This window comes from Hydra viridissima, unplaced genomic scaffold (genome assembly GCF_058129835.1).
Source record: "Hydra viridissima isolate aposymbiotic clone 2 unplaced genomic scaffold, HvirCarnegie_v1 scaffold_2, whole genome shotgun sequence".
NCBI classification, from domain to species: Eukaryota; Metazoa; Cnidaria; class Hydrozoa; order Anthoathecata; family Hydridae; genus Hydra; species Hydra viridissima.
Window position 1 is genome coordinate 13,231,630 of NW_028324301.1, and position 19,111 is coordinate 13,250,740.

Consider the following 19,111-nt stretch of genomic DNA (forward strand, 5'->3'; position numbering starts at 1 on the left):
AATCATTTGCAGTGAGGTATTCAAAGGAAATTCCATGGATATTTTCTTTAGCAAAAGTATATAATTGATAAGTGGTCATTATTTGGTCATGTTATGGACGTTGCAAGCTTTTGCCGTTTCACGTTTAACAGTTCCTCCCACTCCAACTTACCATGACTTGTGGCAAAGAAATGCCATTCGGCTGGAAAACCAAAGTCCTCTTTGTGATAGCACAGATTTATTAAATTCTTGCAGTTTTTGTATTGTGCTGCACAGCCATCATTAAAATATGTTATTTTTAATACCTCGAATTTCACTTTTAAAAAATTAATTAGTTTACGCTGAAAAAGATGAACTGCAATTGTGTCATGAGTATTACATTCCAAAAGCAGCACATAACTTCCATGACATAAATTTCCTTCATATTTATAATAAAAAACAAAAGGATGTAAAGTTGCTTGACTATTTGTCCAATGATATCCCTGTGCTGCATCTTGTATGATAAATGCATAATTTTCTGAAAAATCACCAATAAACAGAAATTCTCCACCAGATAAATTGTTTTTCTTCCAGTCTAAATATTTTGCCTGCTCTTGAGCAATAAAATCATGTCTAGTAAGTGTTTTCAAGCTCCCTAAAAATCTTTCAATAAATTAATCGGTAGACTGTATAAAGGTTTGAAGCTGGGGACATATCTGTTGTAGTCCACTTTTTATACTCAGTTTCTTCAACTCCTTTAATTTCAAAGCATTGCAACAGCCATTCCTTTAGCATAGTAACTCCAGGGCAACTTTTACACTCGCCTAGAGGACATACTGGCAAGGAAGGATTGCATTTGATTTTAATCAAAGCATGTTTCTAGTAATAGGGGTTTCTAGCTCATCTTCTAGTTGTAAATCATCCATGTGATCCGACTATCATGAGCTTAACATTTTAATGAATGTTAAATACACATACACAGTGAGTACCACTTGCTCGTAGCTCTGCAAACTTCGAAAACCCAATTCTGATATTTGGATACTTTTCTGAAAATAATTGATAAACTTCCTTTAAATTACTTAAAACTAATCTTTTCTGAATATGTTTTCTTTCCCTTTTTTTCATAACAGATAGAAAATCTTTTTTTCCAGGCATTACACGGCTAACAGTGTCAGAGTAATAAAACTCTTTTACCATATCTTTCACATGTACAGGTAGTGATTTCCCTTTTTTTGGGTTAGGGGTTGATAAAACGTCTTTGGTTATTAAAACTTTTTTTGCTTGAGATACAAGTTGATGCGAATAATTGAATTCTCTCATCACTTTTCAATTACTCCATTGAGCAACAAATATTGTCAAAATCATGATCTTTTCACTCTTACTTTGTGTTGATTTATACTTATCCTGGAGCACTTTAACAATGTCATCAGCACATGTGTTGGAAACTTTTTTTTTAGTTGCTTCCCAGCAAGCACAAAATGTTGAAACAACGGTGAAATAACGTTGATCGACGTTGATCAACGTTATTTCACCGTTGACTTGCGTCAACTTGCGTTTATCCAAGGGTGACTTACCCAATAACGACAACGATTTATTAAAAATTGAAATTTCTACTTCCTGGCACTGATAATTTTTATCTCCCTTATCACTGCAAATATCTTGAGATCTGGAACTGCCTTGAGAATCTAACTTTGTATTACAATTTGCAGAATTTTCATCATCACCCAGCCAACATTGACAGACGGGTACCGTACGGGGCCCATACGGGTCCGCAACTGGGTCCCGTATGGGAAGAGCAACGGTATCCCGTCGGATCTTGGCCGCGGTTTCCATATGGGGCCCATATGGGTATGCCCGCTGGGTATCCCGTATGGGTCCCACAAAGTTTGCCAATTGCAAATCTTGCAAAACTACGTTTATAATTTACAGATAAAATAAAACTGTATATGATTTGACTGTTTGTTTCAAACAAAATAACAATTAAAATTACAATGTCAAAATTGAGAGAATTTTTAACCATTCTTTAATCGCGTATCATCTGATTTCACGGTTGTTTCGCGTATTGGAAGCTTTTCCATCGTTTTATTCTCGTTTCGAAGCTTTTTCTTGTTTCAATATAAGCTGTAAAAAATAAAATTTAACTGTTAGTCTAAACTTTTATAGGTAACATACCTGGTTTTATTCATTTAATATATTATAAAACTCTCTACTCAACACTCTTCAGATAAAAAATTGTTGTGATAGTAAATGTATAACATTCCTTTAGTTACTGATAAATAGATTATAATTTTATATTGATATTGTATATATTTTTAAATAAATAAACATATATATATATATATATATATATATATACTCTGTTAAGTTGAATCCTTAATAAGTCAGACTTTTATTAAATCGGACAGATTTTCGATTCCCCTTAAACACTCTATACATACGTAGAGCTTGCTTAATTCTGACATTTTCTAAGTCTAGATATCTATCTATTCCCTTTGATATTTCATATATATATATATATATATATATATATATATATATATATATATATATATATATATATATATATATATATATATATATATATATATATATATACTATAAAATATTATAAAAAATTAAAATTTTCTCCTAGAGAAAAACCTTGACAATGGAAGCTATAATATACATAAAAATTTTTATGCAATCTATACATGACAAATATTTAATTGGAACCTAACATTATAATAGATAACAAATATTAAAACAAATATTAAAACAATATCTTAATCAGTTTTCTCAAAAGGCTTTTCTTGATTATCTCTAAAGGATTGGCAAAATATCAAAAGTATTATTTTTTTTTTTGAAATTTTAATGATTCATAAATGTACAAGTTTTAAGCCAGTTACATAAACATAAGCGGAGTAACACTAACATAAACACCTTTTGTATGTTAAATTAAAATTGTAACTTTATATACCTATTTTTTTGGTTTTGATATACTTCATCAACATTTGAGGTATCTTCTGCATATCTGTATTTCTCTTTTGCTTCAGATTCTGTGTCTATATTTTAAAAAGTACTTATGATAATTATTGATGTATAAAAATTTCATTTTCAAATTTCAATAATTATGATTAAATGCTTAAATAAATTTATAAAAAATTATCAAAATTATTACTTTACTATCTTTGACAATATTATATAAACTACCTGCAGTTGACAAAATTCTTCCTGAAAACCTAAGCCATCCAACCTCAGGTTCTTGACATATTGATTTAGCTAAGTCTATTTTTTTCATATTTGTCCAGCGAGGCCTATAAAAATCTGTAGATTTTCTAGATGAAATTTTTGATAATACATTTTCACTCATAGCATTCACTAACCAAATTAGTGGTACGTAATCGGTATTGTTTTCTTCATCGAATGCAACATTTGCATACAACATCTTACTCAGTAACACAGTACAGAAATTACACAGTTAGTTACTCTGCTACAAAATGTAAACGAAAGTAGAAAAAATCCATACTCCGCAATCTCCTTTATATAGGAATAAAATATTACTAAATTGTACTTTTGGATTTACTGAAAAACGTTCAATGGTCTTCAAAAACCATTCATGATTCTAAGAATATATGCCACAAGGAAGTAAGACAATAATGAAAACACTCACATCAACTTTATAAAATTATATGCATTACCTTGTGGCGTTACTTTTCATAAACGTAAATATTAATGAATTCTTTAAAGTATCAATTGTTCAAATTGCATGTAAAACTTTGTAAAATTTTCAACTTTTTACTAAAGAAAGAAAAAGAGAAAAATTTATGTATAAAAAATAAAAATAGTTATAACAACTTTTTATATAGAGTTTCATAAAAAGCATAAAACGAGAAAACGATTATAACTTTAATTTATACGTTATATTGTAAAAACTTTTTTGCCCAAGGTAAGTTGCAAATGGCGATAATGGTCTGATTGCATAGATTTTTCCGCATATTACTTTCACCAGATGGGTCCCTAATGGGAAATCCGTAAAAATCCCAGTTCTCTTAGCCCTTATAAACACCACATGCGGCCCATATTACTATTTTTGCTTAATTTTTCAACCGTAAGGGACCCGTCTGGAAACCAGAACACAAACCCTTCTAAATCCCGTTCCCGTAAGCCCAGTTAAAAACCATATGGTACCCGTCTGTCAATGTTCGCTGGGCACATAATCCTATTTCTAAAGGTAAGCCAGTGATCCTCTTTCGGTAAGTATCACATAGTTTTGCTCCAGCCATAAGTTTTGAGGGATGCATAGCTACCTGCCGACTAGTAACTACCCTTAATGTTTTATATTGTTTTTTCTTATGGTGTTGGAAAGGATCATAACAATAGTGTTGTCTCTTCTTTCACTTGCGCTTGAAATGCAATTTTTAATCTAAATTTAATTTGAAAGTTGCCAAAAACTTCTTCCTAAGTTGTCTTTTGATGACTAATTCAATGGAAATGAATTGATTTTTATTTATATAAATATATATAGCTTTAAGCCTCATATCATTTAATACTGACTTAGTATGTATATATAGTTTAATTTCAAAGTACTAGTAATTAAATTACAACCTAGAAAATTGTAATATTAAGACGATTACATTCTATATACTTTATGTATTTCATCCTCACGTTCATTCGCTTTTACAATTTAAATATCATTTCTTAATTCACTGTGCACAATGAATTATGCACAACGAGCCATATATAGTCATTGAACTACATATTCATTGTGCACAATGAATTACACAATGACACAACTACAAAAATAAAAGTAAGAAAGGAAATAATTAATAGTATATATCTACAAAAGGCTATTTCCAGAAAATGACCTCAAAATATCGCATTTGTAAGGCCGATAAATATTAAACTTTTAGAATCTACTTATACTTTAACGTTAATCCCAAAGCTGTTTATGGGAATCCCAAAAAGATTTTTTCATGGGACATCCACAATAAAAAAAAACAATGTGTAAAAAAGAAATTATGACCTTTGACCTTTGCCATCAACCAGGGTCAAAGGTCAAATGACCAATAACTTTTTTTTTATTGAACTTATCACTTTTTTGTATAGACACAAAGTTGTTCGTCTATGCAAGAGTTTTTGTTTGCCACCAAATCAACTTCCTAAGTTTAATAGAAAAAAAGTTATGACATTTTAAATAACCAAGGTCAAGTAAAAAGGTTAACACTTTGAAAGGTCATATCTCAGGAAATAATTGATCTAAGTCAAAAAAATTTACTTGTTTTTCTTCTGTCCATATGCCCAACATGTGAGCCAATTTTCATCAAAATCCGAGTCGGTGATGTCGAATTTGACCAAATAGTGGTTCCACTTGACGTGGAATACCCCAATTTAAGGTTTGGTACCTTTGGAAACGGTAATCAGTGAAATTAAATCGCCATACAAATGGATTTAAAAAACATGACAAAAGAATTATTTTATCAAGTTATTTTATCAAGTTAATAGAATACTATTTGGTTACTGTCGTTTTAGAGCAGATTTACAATAAGAATTCATTGAAAGTATTTTTTTATTCATTAAAAATATTTTTTTGAATTCATCTATACGGGGTATTGACTTAAGTGTTTACTACAAGGGCCTCAATTGAGTTTTGTTTACAAACGAACGACGTATAGTGGCTTGTTAGAGTGTATTTAACAAATTTATGTCTTCGTTTAGTTTAAAAGTTAATGCTCATATCATGCTCATATCATCTAATGCTATCTCATACATAGTGAAACATGTTTCAGATGCATATAACATTTTAATAGATAAGCATGCATTTATCTATCACAACCTCAAATTAACTGGTTTAACTTTTAACAGTGTTTTAAGATTCAACCACATTAACCTATTTAAAGTAGGATAGCAGGACGGCTTGTAACAATTATTCATCAGCGTTCAACCATTAACACATTATGGCTAATAGCACTAAGCGTTTGATTTATTATAAGCGATGAATTGGGGTTTACTTGTTTAAAGGGAGGGACGTCAAAACAGAAGCTGCATAACGAAGTAGTATTCAAAATGTAAGTTGTGGTGGTGGTATATGAAATATGAGTTGTAAGTACTTTAGCTCTTTCTCCAAACTCTATAACACTCTATCATCAAGATATTTTTATGTAGTTTAAAATAAATTACTTTTGATAAAAATGCTTTTTATGGTAGGATTTTTGATACCATTTAGAACAAAAGTTGATCAAAAAACTAAAAAGAACTAGTAAAACAATTGTACATATCAATTTTTAAATAGTTTATTAAGTTCTTGACAAAATTTAAAACGTTTGAATCATACTAAGAATCACAAAAAAAAAATTATAACACATCTTTCTCAACAAACTACATTTTCCTTGGACAAAACAAGGTGGACAAATCAAAGCGAAGCTTTTTTTTTTTTTATAAGATTTCATTGTTTTTATTCAATTTACCGTATTCTTTTGTTTTCACTTTTATCATAACATTACTGTAAAATAACAAAATAGATTTTGGAACGTCTGGCCAATTATTTTTTCAATTAAACTAAAAATAAATTTAACTAGTGATATATGGCGTAAATTGCAGCTTAAAATGGCTTACGACAAATTAGGAAGTGTTTTACGTGAAAATATTGTTAAGGATTTTAAAAGCGGAAAACGTCAAGCTGAAATTTGTAGAAAATATAATTTAGCTAAATCGACTGTAAGCAAAACTGTCAAATCATTTTGATCTCATGACTGATATAAAACAAACTATCGGGGCGGACGTCCAATAAAAACATCACAAAGACATCACCATTGTTAAAGAGCTTAAAAAAGATCCATTTTTGTCATCCACAAAATTAACCGAAAAACTTGAACTACAAATCTCTAATCGCACTGTGCAACGAAGAGCTAACGAAGCAAAATTGCTTTCTCGAATACCTGCCAAGAAACCACTAATTTCTTTTAAAAATAGAAAGCTAAGACTTGCGTTTGCCAAAGCGCACTAAAATTGGACTGTAGACCAGTGGAAAAACTTTTTAGTGATGAATCAAAATATAGGATTTTTGGAAGCGACGGCAAGAAGCGAGTCTGGAGACCAAAGAACACCAGATTTAATACTAAATATACCAAGAAGAGTGTTAAGCATGGAACGTTTGCTATGGTTTGGGGATGTTTCTCAGCACTAGGAACTGGTTCTATTCACAAAATTAATAGAATTATGGACCGCTTTGTTTACGAAGATATAATGGAAGATGTTATGTTACCACATGCTGAATGGGAGATGCCCCTAAAATAGATTTTTCAACAGGACAATTATCCCAAATATACCTCAAAAATTCTAAAATAATGGTTCAAGGACAAGAACATCACTATAATGGAGTGGCCTGCACAAATCCCTGACTTGAATCCCATAGAAAATTTGTGGGAAATAATTGACAAAAAAGTTGGGCGTGCAAATATAAAGACCTGGTGAGAGATTGTTATGAGAATTGTTGACTCATTATATTGAGTCTATGCCTTGAAGAATGAAAGCAGTAATTAAAAGTAGAGGAGGTCCTGCCAAATATTAAGTTAATTTATGAAGTTTTTTGAAAAATAATGAGTTAATTTTTGAATTTTCAGTCGATTTTTTGATTTGTCCACCTTGTTTTGTCCAAAGAAAAATGTAGCTTGTTAGGGAAAATGTGTTTTAAAACTTTTTAAGTGATTTTTAGTATGATTCAAGTTTTAAGTTTTGTTAACAACATAATAAACTACATAAAAAATAATAATTGTTTTACTAGTTGTTTTTAGTTTTTGATCAACTTTTGTTCTAAATTGAGTTTGTCCGATACTGTAGAATCAGGTCATAGAAATTACGGAGAGCGATGTTTCGTCAAGTAATAGCCAAGATCTTTGAAGAGCTGAAATTTCTCAAATAAAAAAGGAAAGAAAAGACGCGCAATTCTCTAACTTCGCTCGCGGAGGCGATTAGGTATTTAACTCATTTTATCATTTGCATTTTTTATTTAAGTTAACTGCATATGTTATTTAGCTTATTTCATTGAATTGCGTCACAAAATTGCTGCTTTAAAAAATTTTAATACAATAATAACTACCAAAACAGTACTTTTTGTTGTATGTGAGATATTATTAGTGACTTTGTCATATTTGCATTTTTCAGGATTTTTTGCAGTAGGTAAGTCTAGAATAATAAGGGGATTTTTATATTCTCAGTTCAATGATGCATGATAGTTACAATGATGCATGATAATTTTCCTTAAGTTATTCTATGTCATCAAACTTTGTTGTTTTGATGTTACCCGGATAACTATGGTAGTGCTATAAATTTATAATTTATGATTTAAAAACGAAATGATTGATTTAAAAACGAAACAAGCAGTCTATATGAATTCAAAAAAGCAATTTGTTTTTATCTTTCTACTTCAACCAGTTATAAACCTCTTCACAGAATTTATACAAAGGAAAACCTTGTACGTTATAATAACAACCATTGATTTTCTTCACTAAAGTACTTCCGTCGTCTTGTATACCATATCTAATATTTATATAAAGTCAATAAAATATTTCATGTTCTTAAGGTTGCAAGATAATCAAGGTTTAAAACTATCTTCAAATTATAGACAAACTGTGCAAACTTTTTCTTTAAAAATTTAAACGATTTACATCATTGAACATCTTTACACATTCTTGACGAGCGCGCATTAAACAAACGAACAAGTTATAGAAAGATAGACTATAGGTTCGATGGTATTGCTTGTGTCCAAATTATTTTCAGCTATCAAAGGCTTGTTTTTCTTTAAACAGGCCATTAAAAAAATACATCAGAAAAGTCGTAACAAATTCAAAAAGAAAAGATACGCTCCAGCTTTGTCTCTAAAAATGAATTTTCAAAAATATCAGTTAATTTTCTAAAAAACAAAATAGTAGTCTAAATAAAGGTTAACATGATATGTCAAAATAAATTACAAATTCACTACTAACAAGGGCTCTTCCGACGCTGCGTACATAGATATAATATCAGGAGGAATGTCACCAAATTCTACTTCTGTCCTCTCGAAGAATTGGTGCATTAATACACAATCACCTACTAATAGGTCACACACTCGACAATTAGACACATTCAAAGCACATTTCTACGTTTCACTGAAAATTGCGCATCAAAAAATATTTCAAACTTAATCTAAATGCTGTGTTTATATCACAAATATACTTAATATGCGTGCTATTATTCAGTCAGAAGAAAAAGTAAAAATGAAAAAGAACGCATATGAAAGCATATGAACACACATCATAGACACTGATTTCCAGATTGACCGCCAGGCTGAACTTCTCCTCACCCCTAATTTTTCTTGACATACATACATACATACATACATACATACATACATACATACATACATACATACATACATATTCATGCCTACTAGTTGATGTGCTAAATACATATATTTTTATAATTAAACCGTATTATTATTTGCTTTTTATGCTTCCAAAATTTCCATAAATTCAACCATTATGGTAGCTAAAATAAGCGAATCACAGCTGCTTTCCAGCTAAAATTCCCATTTTTCAACTTTGCGTTAGAGTATAATCCTCATTTATTCAGGTCGCCCGAAAAGTAAATGTATTAGATCAAAATCTTTAACAGCCGTAACACCCTCAGCATGTGAAAAAATTCAAGAATATATTTGGCCGAACCTCAATTTCAATGTCGAAGTTTGTCCCTCAGTAATATGAACTGCAGAAATAGCCTTATTTAGTTTTAAATAAAGAAATTGCATATCTTAACAGCTGATTGAAAAGTATATAAGGTACTTTAATAACTACTTTTTACTTTTTGAAATTCATTTAGATATGTGCTTTAAGTGTATATATATTTTGATTTACAAATCAATTTTTTATCGTTTTATTGATAATTTAAAGATTTTTATATTTTCTAAATACTATTTCTCTGTTAATTAAAAAATAAAATGATTAAAAAAACTTTTAAAGTGTTTTAAGTTTGTGTGATTCTTATGATTTAAAAATGTCATATTTATTTTATCATGACGGTTTGTATTTTGTAGTAAATAATATACTTTAGATAGAAAGAAATAGGCACACCTCTTCACAGTAAACTTTATCCAGACAATAAATCATTGATCTGGCTGTTGAGCCAGATAAATTATTTTAAATGTGGCTGAAATTTTCAGTAGGCTTTGCTATCTAAATTTTTTGCTATCTAAATTTTTTACTATCTAAATCTTTTGCTATCTAAATCTTGGTATTGAATAACTAATAGTGCAGTTTTTCTTTTCAATTACCCTCCTGTTTGATTCAACAATTTTTAATTGTTTCTAAAATAGTTGCAAAAGTAAAGCCAATCAATATCGTATCAGTGAATCACTTGTAAATAAAAATGCAGAACAAGTAGCATAGTTATAGCTTAAAATGGAACGAAAAAGGATTGTAAGCAGTTCAAGTTGTCACAGTCAGGGTAGATTTTCTTATAGATAGTTAAAGTTGTCACCTTGACTGTGACAACTTTAACTATCAAGTCATAACGAAAGAAAATCAGATCTCATTTCAAACCATTATTAAATCATTCTTCTGCTTCTGAATTATATAAAGATGTTGTTGTTAAACAGTGTTACATTCTTGCAACTTTGCAGTATACTTTTGTTTGGCCACCATTTCAGAACTGGTTGAAACTAAGTTACATAAAAGACTACATAGTTTGGGATGGAAAGAATGGTAATAGAATTATGTCCCCTGTTAGACCATTTTGGAGAGGGATGTAGCTTTAACTACAACAACAGTTATTTTTGAAAATAACTAATTGTCTGAAAAAGTTTTCATTTGTGAAATCAGCAGCATCTGGCTTGACGCTGGTTTACACACATTTCTGTTAAAATTTTGAAAGACTTTTTCTTGCCTTCGACAATAAACAAAAATTGTCTTTGAGTATGATCTAACAGTTTCATGGAAAATAGATATTCTAGCGTGCCACAATCGCCCTTGTGTAAAATACAATAAGGAAATACTAGGATCTAACAGTTTATGCTTATCAAACAATGCAGAGCAATAAAATATAGTTGTTTCAAATCACAAATTCTGAAAATATGGGTGGATCATAAAAGAACTATAGGACACAAGAGAGAAACTAAAATTTGCTGTAGTAAAATGTAATTTAAACAACAGATAGCATATTCTTTGTATTATAAATGTATTTACATTATGGTTCTGTTATTTAAGTTTTAATTGTTTTAATTGTTTCATTGTTTACATTATGGGCATTACTAAAAATAGTCTTTTTTACATGTTGTTCAAAACTTTAAAATAAAAAGCATTTCACACTTAGATCAATTTGTTTAACAACATAAATTGTGTTAATAAATTGTTTATGATTAATTATATGCGAAAAAAAAAACAGAAATTTCAATCTGACGGTCAATCTGGAGAACATAAAAAAGCTTTCAAAGAGGATAGCAAAAAAATGGGGTACAAACCATTTATCTGCAAAGTATGCAGGTTCTAAAATCAGCATTTAGTAAAATCCTGAAAACTCTTTCCGACATAAGCAAAATTTTTATTTAAAAAAAATGCTTTTCTATGATTTTATCTATTACAGATGATAGAATAGCACTATCATAGCTTTGGCTTTGAATATTGTTGACTTAGCATCTAGACAAAAAGTTCTTTTCAAAATCTTTGTGAACAGATTCTCTTGGCTCTTTAGATACAAATTAGTGCTGAGCACAAAATCCGGATCAATCCATATCCGGATTACCGATACGGATTGATCCGGATTGAAACAAAAGTAACAATCCGTTTAATCCGGATTAAAATACCATATCCGGATTATGATATAAATCCGGTTTATTCAAAAAAAAAAAAATACTTGGAAAAATTAAATATAAAATTTAAAAAACTCAACACTAATATAAACATTTGGTGAAAATTTAAAGTATTTACATTGAGTTACAACCATATAAAAAAATCAAAACCAATTTTGTCGAAAACTGTTTTTGCGTAAAAAATCCCATTTTCCCCGATTTTTTTGAAAACTACTGCTATAAATAAATATTGTGTGCGTTCTACAACGAGTTATCAGATATCAATTATTATTGTACTTTTATTAATATTTAATAACAGTCGTCAGTCATGAGGCAATGTTATTTATTTTCAGTACTCACTGTTCTGCAGTTTTTTGTAGTCTACTAGTTACTAATTTACAGCTCAGTAATTTGTTATTACATTAGTACTTATTACGTATCGTATCGTAATTTGTATTATATCATTTATATTTTGTTATTAAACTATTGATATTTTAAACTTTACCTATTAAAAATGTCTCAAATTTGGACAAGTTTTACCAAAGGTATTGAAGAACACAACAAGCACTTAGTATTTTGCAATGCCTGTGGAAAATCATTCAAAACTTCAGGCAGTACAGGTAAATTATAATAAAAATGAAAAGATTTTATTCTAGAAATCTAAAACAACAATTTAAATATCTATAATATAGGTATGTGACTTTCATTTATTTTATTTAGTAATTATTAATTACCATTTGCACGTATATTAAATAAAAGCAACTACTTACTGATTAAGTTAAATCATTGATTGTGTGTGTCATACTGTCATGTGTGTACTGTGAGCAGATGACTTTTAAATAGCTACTTTTAATTGTGATTAATTTGTATTTGTATTTGTATACCAGGCACATTATGGAATCACATGCGAACCAAACATAAATTATTTTAATGTTTTCAACTTGTTATATAAGTTACAATATTAGTTATACTTTGTAATATGATTTGTAATTTGTATGTATTCAAATTTAATAATAAACTTAAATAATTATTAAATATATTTTAAGCTACTATTACATTAAAGTATATTAATATATATTACATTCATCCAAATAGATATTAAAACATTACATTGGAGTTTCTAAAGTACAAAATACAAAATATTTTATTATATATTTAAATTTAAAACTGAATTATGTTCTTAGATTATTAGAAAATGATGACGATGACAATGATGATGATCTGCAAAATAGCTCTAAATCATCAAATGAGACAGCTGATATTTATGATAATAATAGTATTAATACTGAAGTTAGCTGTTCACCATCAACATCTACAAAAGGATTATCAGAATATGGAAACTTAGGACTATTAACGCAGCCAAAGATAACAGAGATGTTCTTTTCACCATCTGTATCAGCCAAAAGACAAGAGCAAATAACAGACAGTCTTGTAAAATTTATAGCCAAAGATATGCTACCACTCTCAACAGTGGATGGTGTTGGATTTGTTGAGTTTATGAATAAAATATCACCAAATTATGAAATACCAAGTCGGTTTACAATCAAAAGAAGAATTCAAGGACTGTATGAGACAGAAAAACATAAAGTAGCCACTGAAATACAGAAAATAGACTCAATAGCACTAACTACTGACTGTTGGACAAGTAAAGCTATGGAATCTTACATATCAGTTACTGCACATGGCATAACTAAAAACTGGAAAATAGTCAATTATATTATTACAACTGAATTAATGGATGAGCGGCATACCAGCATAAATTTTAAAGACAAATTAGTTGATATTATGAAGGAATGGGAAATTGATACAAAAACTATATGTATTGTGCATGACAATGCGGTAAATATTAAGAATGCCGTTACTGCAATGGCTCCAAATATTAAAAGTAGGACATGTTTCGCTCATTCGTTACAGTTATGTGTCAACAAAGGCTTGGAAGAAAATGAAATAAAACAAATACTAATTACTGCATCTACAATCGTTTCACATTTCAAACGCTCAACAAAAGCAATCAAAGCACTCCAAGTAGTACAGAAAAAATTAAAAAAGCCAGAAAAAAAATTAATTCAATCTGTTAAAACTAGATGGAATTCGATTTATGCAATGGTTGAATGACTTATTGAGTCTCGACAATGTATAGTTGCTTAGTTTTAAATGATCGTAATACCACTACTAGAACAACAGCAATATCACTGGAACTCAGCGAAAGTAAATGGGAGCTATTGGAGCAGTTAGTAAAAGTGCTCAAGCCTTTCGATCTTGTTACTAAAGTCTTGTCATCTGCAACAACTCCAACAATATCAACTGTACATCCTATTTTAAAAAGCATTGCCCAACACTATTTGACTCCCAACGAATCTGACCTACATAAAATTAAAATAAAAGAAACAGTCACAAGAGTTCAAAGCAAGATTTTTTAGTCAAATGCACAGTGATTCTATATTTCTTTTAAATATTGCTTCACTTTTAGACCCACGTTATAAAAATGTTTTTGATGATGAAAGTGATATTTTAATTACCTTAAAAGATTTTATTATGCATCAATTAAATTATGAAGATTCTTCAGTTAATGATTCTATTAATCAGCCAAGCTCCATGGTATCTGCTTTAGATATTTTATTTCCCCAAAATGACAGTGGTGAAGATGTTAATCAACAAAATGAGCTTGAAAAATATTTAAGAGAAAATTGTATCAACAAAAATGCTTGTCCATTAACATGGTGGACTGAAAATAGCAAAAGATACCCAATGATTTCAAAACTTGCCAAAAATTATCTATGTATACCATCAACATCTACTCCGTCTGAAAGAGCTTTTTCCACTGCAGGAAACATTATAACTTCAAAGAGAAATTGTCTGGCTGGTGAAACAGCCAAATGGTTAATATTTCTTTCGCATAATGCTAAATTATAATTTATATATTATTATTATTTTTTTTTTTACTGTTGTAATAAATATTAAATGTATTATGTATAATGTATAAGTATAACAATATTATGTGCTCATTAGCCTGAATTTCTACAGTTCTTTAAATATACTAAGATTTAATAAACAACCTTCTATCAAATGTTACAACAAACAAGTTTTCAACTTCATACTTTAATACATTTTTGATGTTTATAGTTTAAAATTTTAAACCTAAATTTGGTATCACAATTTAGTCTTGATATATAGTATATACATACTACATAATATTTTTACTTTATATTTTTGGTTATTTTTTTATTTCACTATTATTTTTTTTAATTTTGTTACTAGTTGTAGGATACAACTTGGGAGTTGGGTTTGGGACCTCCTAATAATTTTGATTAAAAACCCATGTTATATTTTATCTATATTACAAGATGGGACATACATATACTTTTTAAAAATAACTTGAGAAAATGAAAAAAATATATTAATTGATTAAAAAAATCAATAAAATAAACTTTAACACCTTTGACTTTTTATTTTAAAACCACATGAGGTTAGATTTGGCTATGAATTGCATACAAATACGCACATAACATCTCCTTTTTTTTATTAATAAAAATAGTAAATACCTACTTGCTACTTTCTAATTCCTAGTTCCTACCTCATAGGTGGGTATCTAATGATAAATTGTGAAAAACTTGAAAACCCTGGTGTATTTGCTATTAGGGGTCTTATATTGAGTCAATTGTCAATAGATCTGAGATCGTAATTCGAATTATTTAGGTTGATACTTGATAATAATGAAAAAATAGCTGATTATCTCAAAAACAATGAAGCCGGATTGGATTCGAAATCCGAATCAACGGATTGAATCCGAAATCTGAATTGACGGATTGGATCCGTGAATCCGGATAAAACGGATTGATCCAAAATTCGGATTAAATAATTGTAATCCGTAATCCGGATTGGTCAAAATAATGCTCAGCACTAATACAAATGTCCAAAATCTCTGCCTTGTGAGAACTTGAACCACACAATTAAAAAGAACATAAATCTTCGAGTGGCTGAAAGCCCTAAGTCCATGTATGAGGTCACAATAAAATGTATGGTTAGGGGTCATCTATATATTACATCACACACTGAGAAGGGAGGTGGAGGGTTTTGTGTTTTTGTGATGATTTGTTACAGGGGGAGGGGGAAGGGTATAAAATTTTGTGGTGTATTTTTTCTTAGATTTGTAGATAATTGAATAAAACTATGGAAACAAAAAATCATTATAAAAACTGAAATTATTAACAAATCATTTAGGCTCTTGTTAACTGTATCATTACAAAAAACATGTTGTATCTTTAACTAATTGTATCTTTACAAAGAAATTGCATCTTTACAAAAAATAAAAACAAAAATTTTTTTATAAAAACACGAGTTGTGGTAAACTTTAGAATAATAAAGATCAAAATATTTCACTAGTAAAAGAGTAAAAATGAGTGACAGCTTTTGTGTTACTTTGAAAAGAAAAAAACATAAAAAAAGAAATTTAAATTGAGAATGGAAAGTTTAGCAAATCTTTGAAACGATTTACTTAACTATAAACATCAGTTATAATAATTTTCTACTCCCTGTTGTTTGTTGTTTTACATATTGTTGTCTAGACTGCCTCTTAAAAAAAAAAATCATCCTTTTTTTTTCTGTTTTTTTAACAAAATTAATCTATATAAAATCACGAGGCAATTTGTACAAAGAATTATTTGACAGATATGTCAAAGGTTACCATTCAGAAGTACAGATGGTAACAAGAAATCCTTTTTGGAATGAAATAAAAAAATTATTTGACAGATATGTCAGATATGATCTCTCATGCCAGAGACCATATCAGATCTAATCAAATGCTCTGAATCCAATGAAGAGCCTATCATAGTAGATTTAGTTGCTGAAAAACCTCAAGTGATCCTATCAAGGACTGAAGATTTAAATTTACAATCTGCAAGAAAAAAAATTCAAAAATCATTGAAACTAGAAATTGAGAAAGCAAAATCTGGGATGCTATATATATATATATATATATATATATATATATATATATATATATATATATATATATATATATATATATATATATATATATATATATATATATATATATTTGTTTGCTATCAACCCCATTGACTTGATTTATTGCATTTACTGGCACATATCCTCTTCACTCAAACCCTGCTTCATTTACACCCCTTAAAAATAACCCTGTATTTGCAGTTGAAGAATGCACAGACAAGAATCCTCACAGCCATCCCCATGATCAGTATGGAAGTCATCACAACAAGTCTGGTATTGCAATAAATGATGACCATTTTTAAACAAATGCTGATTTAGAACCTACATACATTTTAGATGAATGGTATGTATTCCATATTTTTGTTAAGCTCTTTGAAACTTTTTGTGTAGAACACAAAAAGTTTCAAAGAGGTGTGAACACATAAACTTCTTAAAACAAATGTTTAGAAAAAAGAAAAAAAATTGCAATCTGAAGTTTAACAAAATTTAACAAACTTGTCTTAATCATAGCAACACCACTATATACTTCGTGTATTTTAAGATTGTTTAGCCTACAATAAATAAAAAAAGAAAAAAATTATTATCAGAACTTTTGAAAATTAGTATTTTACTTTACAGAGGATCATTTAAAACAAATATTTATAGATTTGATCTCTATTACTTGTAGGACTCACAGTGAGGTGTGAGACCTCTCTGCTACATTATAAACAACTTTTTATTTTTTATTTTGAAATGCATATAGATTAACTATAGCATTTTTTAAACCATATTTATTCATAGCACTAATTTTAGGAGTTCATTTTAACAGATTTGTAAATCATCTTGATGGGTAATTTACTTCAAGCAAATCCTAATCAATAGTTTCTATCATCAAAACCTTCATTCTCTGTTCTTTCATCTTCCATTTAAAGTACACAAATAAAATATTATAAGAGCCTGAGTTATTTTTTGATGTTTAGTTTATTAAAGCAAGAACTAAACAAAACAGCATGTACAGTTTTTCTATACTTTATTGCAAGATTGGGTGAAAGATAACTCTAATTTATATCTACCGGGCAAATTTATAACCTACAGAGTCAGCATTAACAAAGCATTTTCATTATTCAGTGGTTTCTCAAGGATTTCACCATTGGCTACCTAAATATACATGGAAAATAGGATGACAAACCAAGCAATTAATAAAACTTAAAAATATTTGGTAATACAGTCTGTTCAATTGCTAATTCTTCTAGGTAGTTTAGTGGCAGAAATAATAAAGAACTTACAACAATAGTATCTGTTGCTATCACAATACGGTTACTTGGACCTTTCTAAAATTAAAGAAACAAATAAACATAGCCCTGCCACAAAACCAGAACAAAATAAAAATTTAATTAAACCATAGCTAAAACTCTTTCTTACACTATGCTTAAAGTATTACAAAAAAAAAAAAAAAAAAAAAAAAAAAAAGAAATAGTAAAAATATAAAAAAATAACAGCTACTTTTAGCATAATTTATAGTAGTTTCTACATTGATATCAACTGTTAAAACTTTGGGTTAATATCCAAAAAATAAAAATAATAATTCTTCAAATATTACTTTTGTTTGTGCACTTATTTAAGTTTCAATTGAAAAATGACACATGGATCTATTAATCTATATCATTAATTTTTCTGAACATTTAAAACTCATAACTATAAAACGATGTGATGAATAAAAAAAAAAACCACACATAATAAAATGTTAAAGTTTTATTATACATTTGATTTGAGCCCTGCTATGTTTTTTCTTTCTTAAAGTTTTTTCACAGTACAGACTACTTTTTCACTTAAATCTTGGTCCTGAAAAAACCAGCATGGTTTGCTGTGATTGTAGGGAAAGAACAAGAAAATACACAGAAAAACAATCTAACACAAAGAGATTTGATAGCAAACGTTCTAGCCCCACCTCTTTTAAAATATTATTGACATTAATTGCTTTTTGCCTTGCACATTCAATAACAAAATCTTGTGGGTTTTTAAATGAACTTTTGCTAAGGCTAGTTTCATCAAAAGTAGATGGAGTCACAGTGAATTCCAAGCCCTAAAACATTTCAAAAAAAGCTTTTATATACCCAAAAAATCTTACCAAATTCAAAAAATCTTTTTATGATGAGAAATTTAAATCTAAGTATAAAAACAAAACAAAACGGAAAATGTCATACCATGTGATTTAATATTGCTTTTCTTCTAGGAGAAACACTTGCTAAATGTATTTCAAAATCTTTCAACAATCCCCTCACAGCATGAATCATTTCCACTTTTATTAAAATTGATATTGCAATGGTAAAAAAAATAACAAAATTACATTAAAACCAATAAAGAAAAAAAATCTATAGATAAGCATATAGATTACAACATGGATTAATTCTAAAG

The 19,111-nt window shown here is 28.9% G+C and overlaps 2 protein-coding genes across 8 annotated transcripts; both read right to left on the reverse strand.

Moving 5' to 3' along the window:
- Positions 1-1,905: 1,905 nt before the first annotated feature.
- LOC149892038 (uncharacterized) lies at positions 1,906-6,202 on the reverse strand. 5 transcript variants are annotated; one of them, XM_090077105.1, is made up of 6 exons: positions 5,213-6,202; positions 3,636-3,735; positions 3,148-3,251; positions 2,915-2,999; positions 2,727-2,757; positions 1,906-2,077 (listed from the first exon to the last, which is right to left on the reverse strand). In XM_090077105.1, exons 2-6 carry the CDS (start codon positions 3,653-3,655, stop codon positions 2,003-2,005), a joined length of 315 nt encoding a protein of 104 aa, XP_089933231.1. In that variant the 5' UTR covers positions 3,656-3,735; positions 5,213-6,202; the 3' UTR covers positions 1,906-2,002. The 5 variants fall into 5 exon arrangements, with proteins under 5 accessions (XP_089933231.1, XP_089933230.1, XP_089933229.1 ...); XM_090077104.1 differs by having other exon boundaries at positions 3,636-5,096; XM_090077103.1 differs by having other exon boundaries at positions 3,636-6,202.
- A 2,120-nt stretch (positions 6,203-8,322) lies between these two features.
- Positions 8,323-19,077, reverse strand: LOC145192479 (uncharacterized). 3 transcript variants are annotated; one of them, XM_090077155.1, is made up of 8 exons: positions 18,901-19,077; positions 18,645-18,779; positions 17,983-18,027; positions 17,790-17,854; positions 17,213-17,268; positions 8,919-9,024; positions 8,796-8,810; positions 8,323-8,472 (listed from the first exon to the last, which is right to left on the reverse strand). In XM_090077155.1, exons 1-8 carry the CDS (start codon positions 18,988-18,990, stop codon positions 8,355-8,357), a joined length of 630 nt encoding a protein of 209 aa, XP_089933281.1. In that variant the 5' UTR covers positions 18,991-19,077; the 3' UTR covers positions 8,323-8,354. The 3 variants fall into 3 exon arrangements, 2 of the variants coding, with proteins under 2 accessions (XP_089933281.1, XP_089933282.1); XM_090077156.1 differs by lacking the exon at positions 8,919-9,024; XR_016449438.1 differs by lacking the exon at positions 8,323-8,472 and having other exon boundaries at positions 8,919-9,080.
- Between the last annotated feature and the right edge of the window lie 34 nt (positions 19,078-19,111).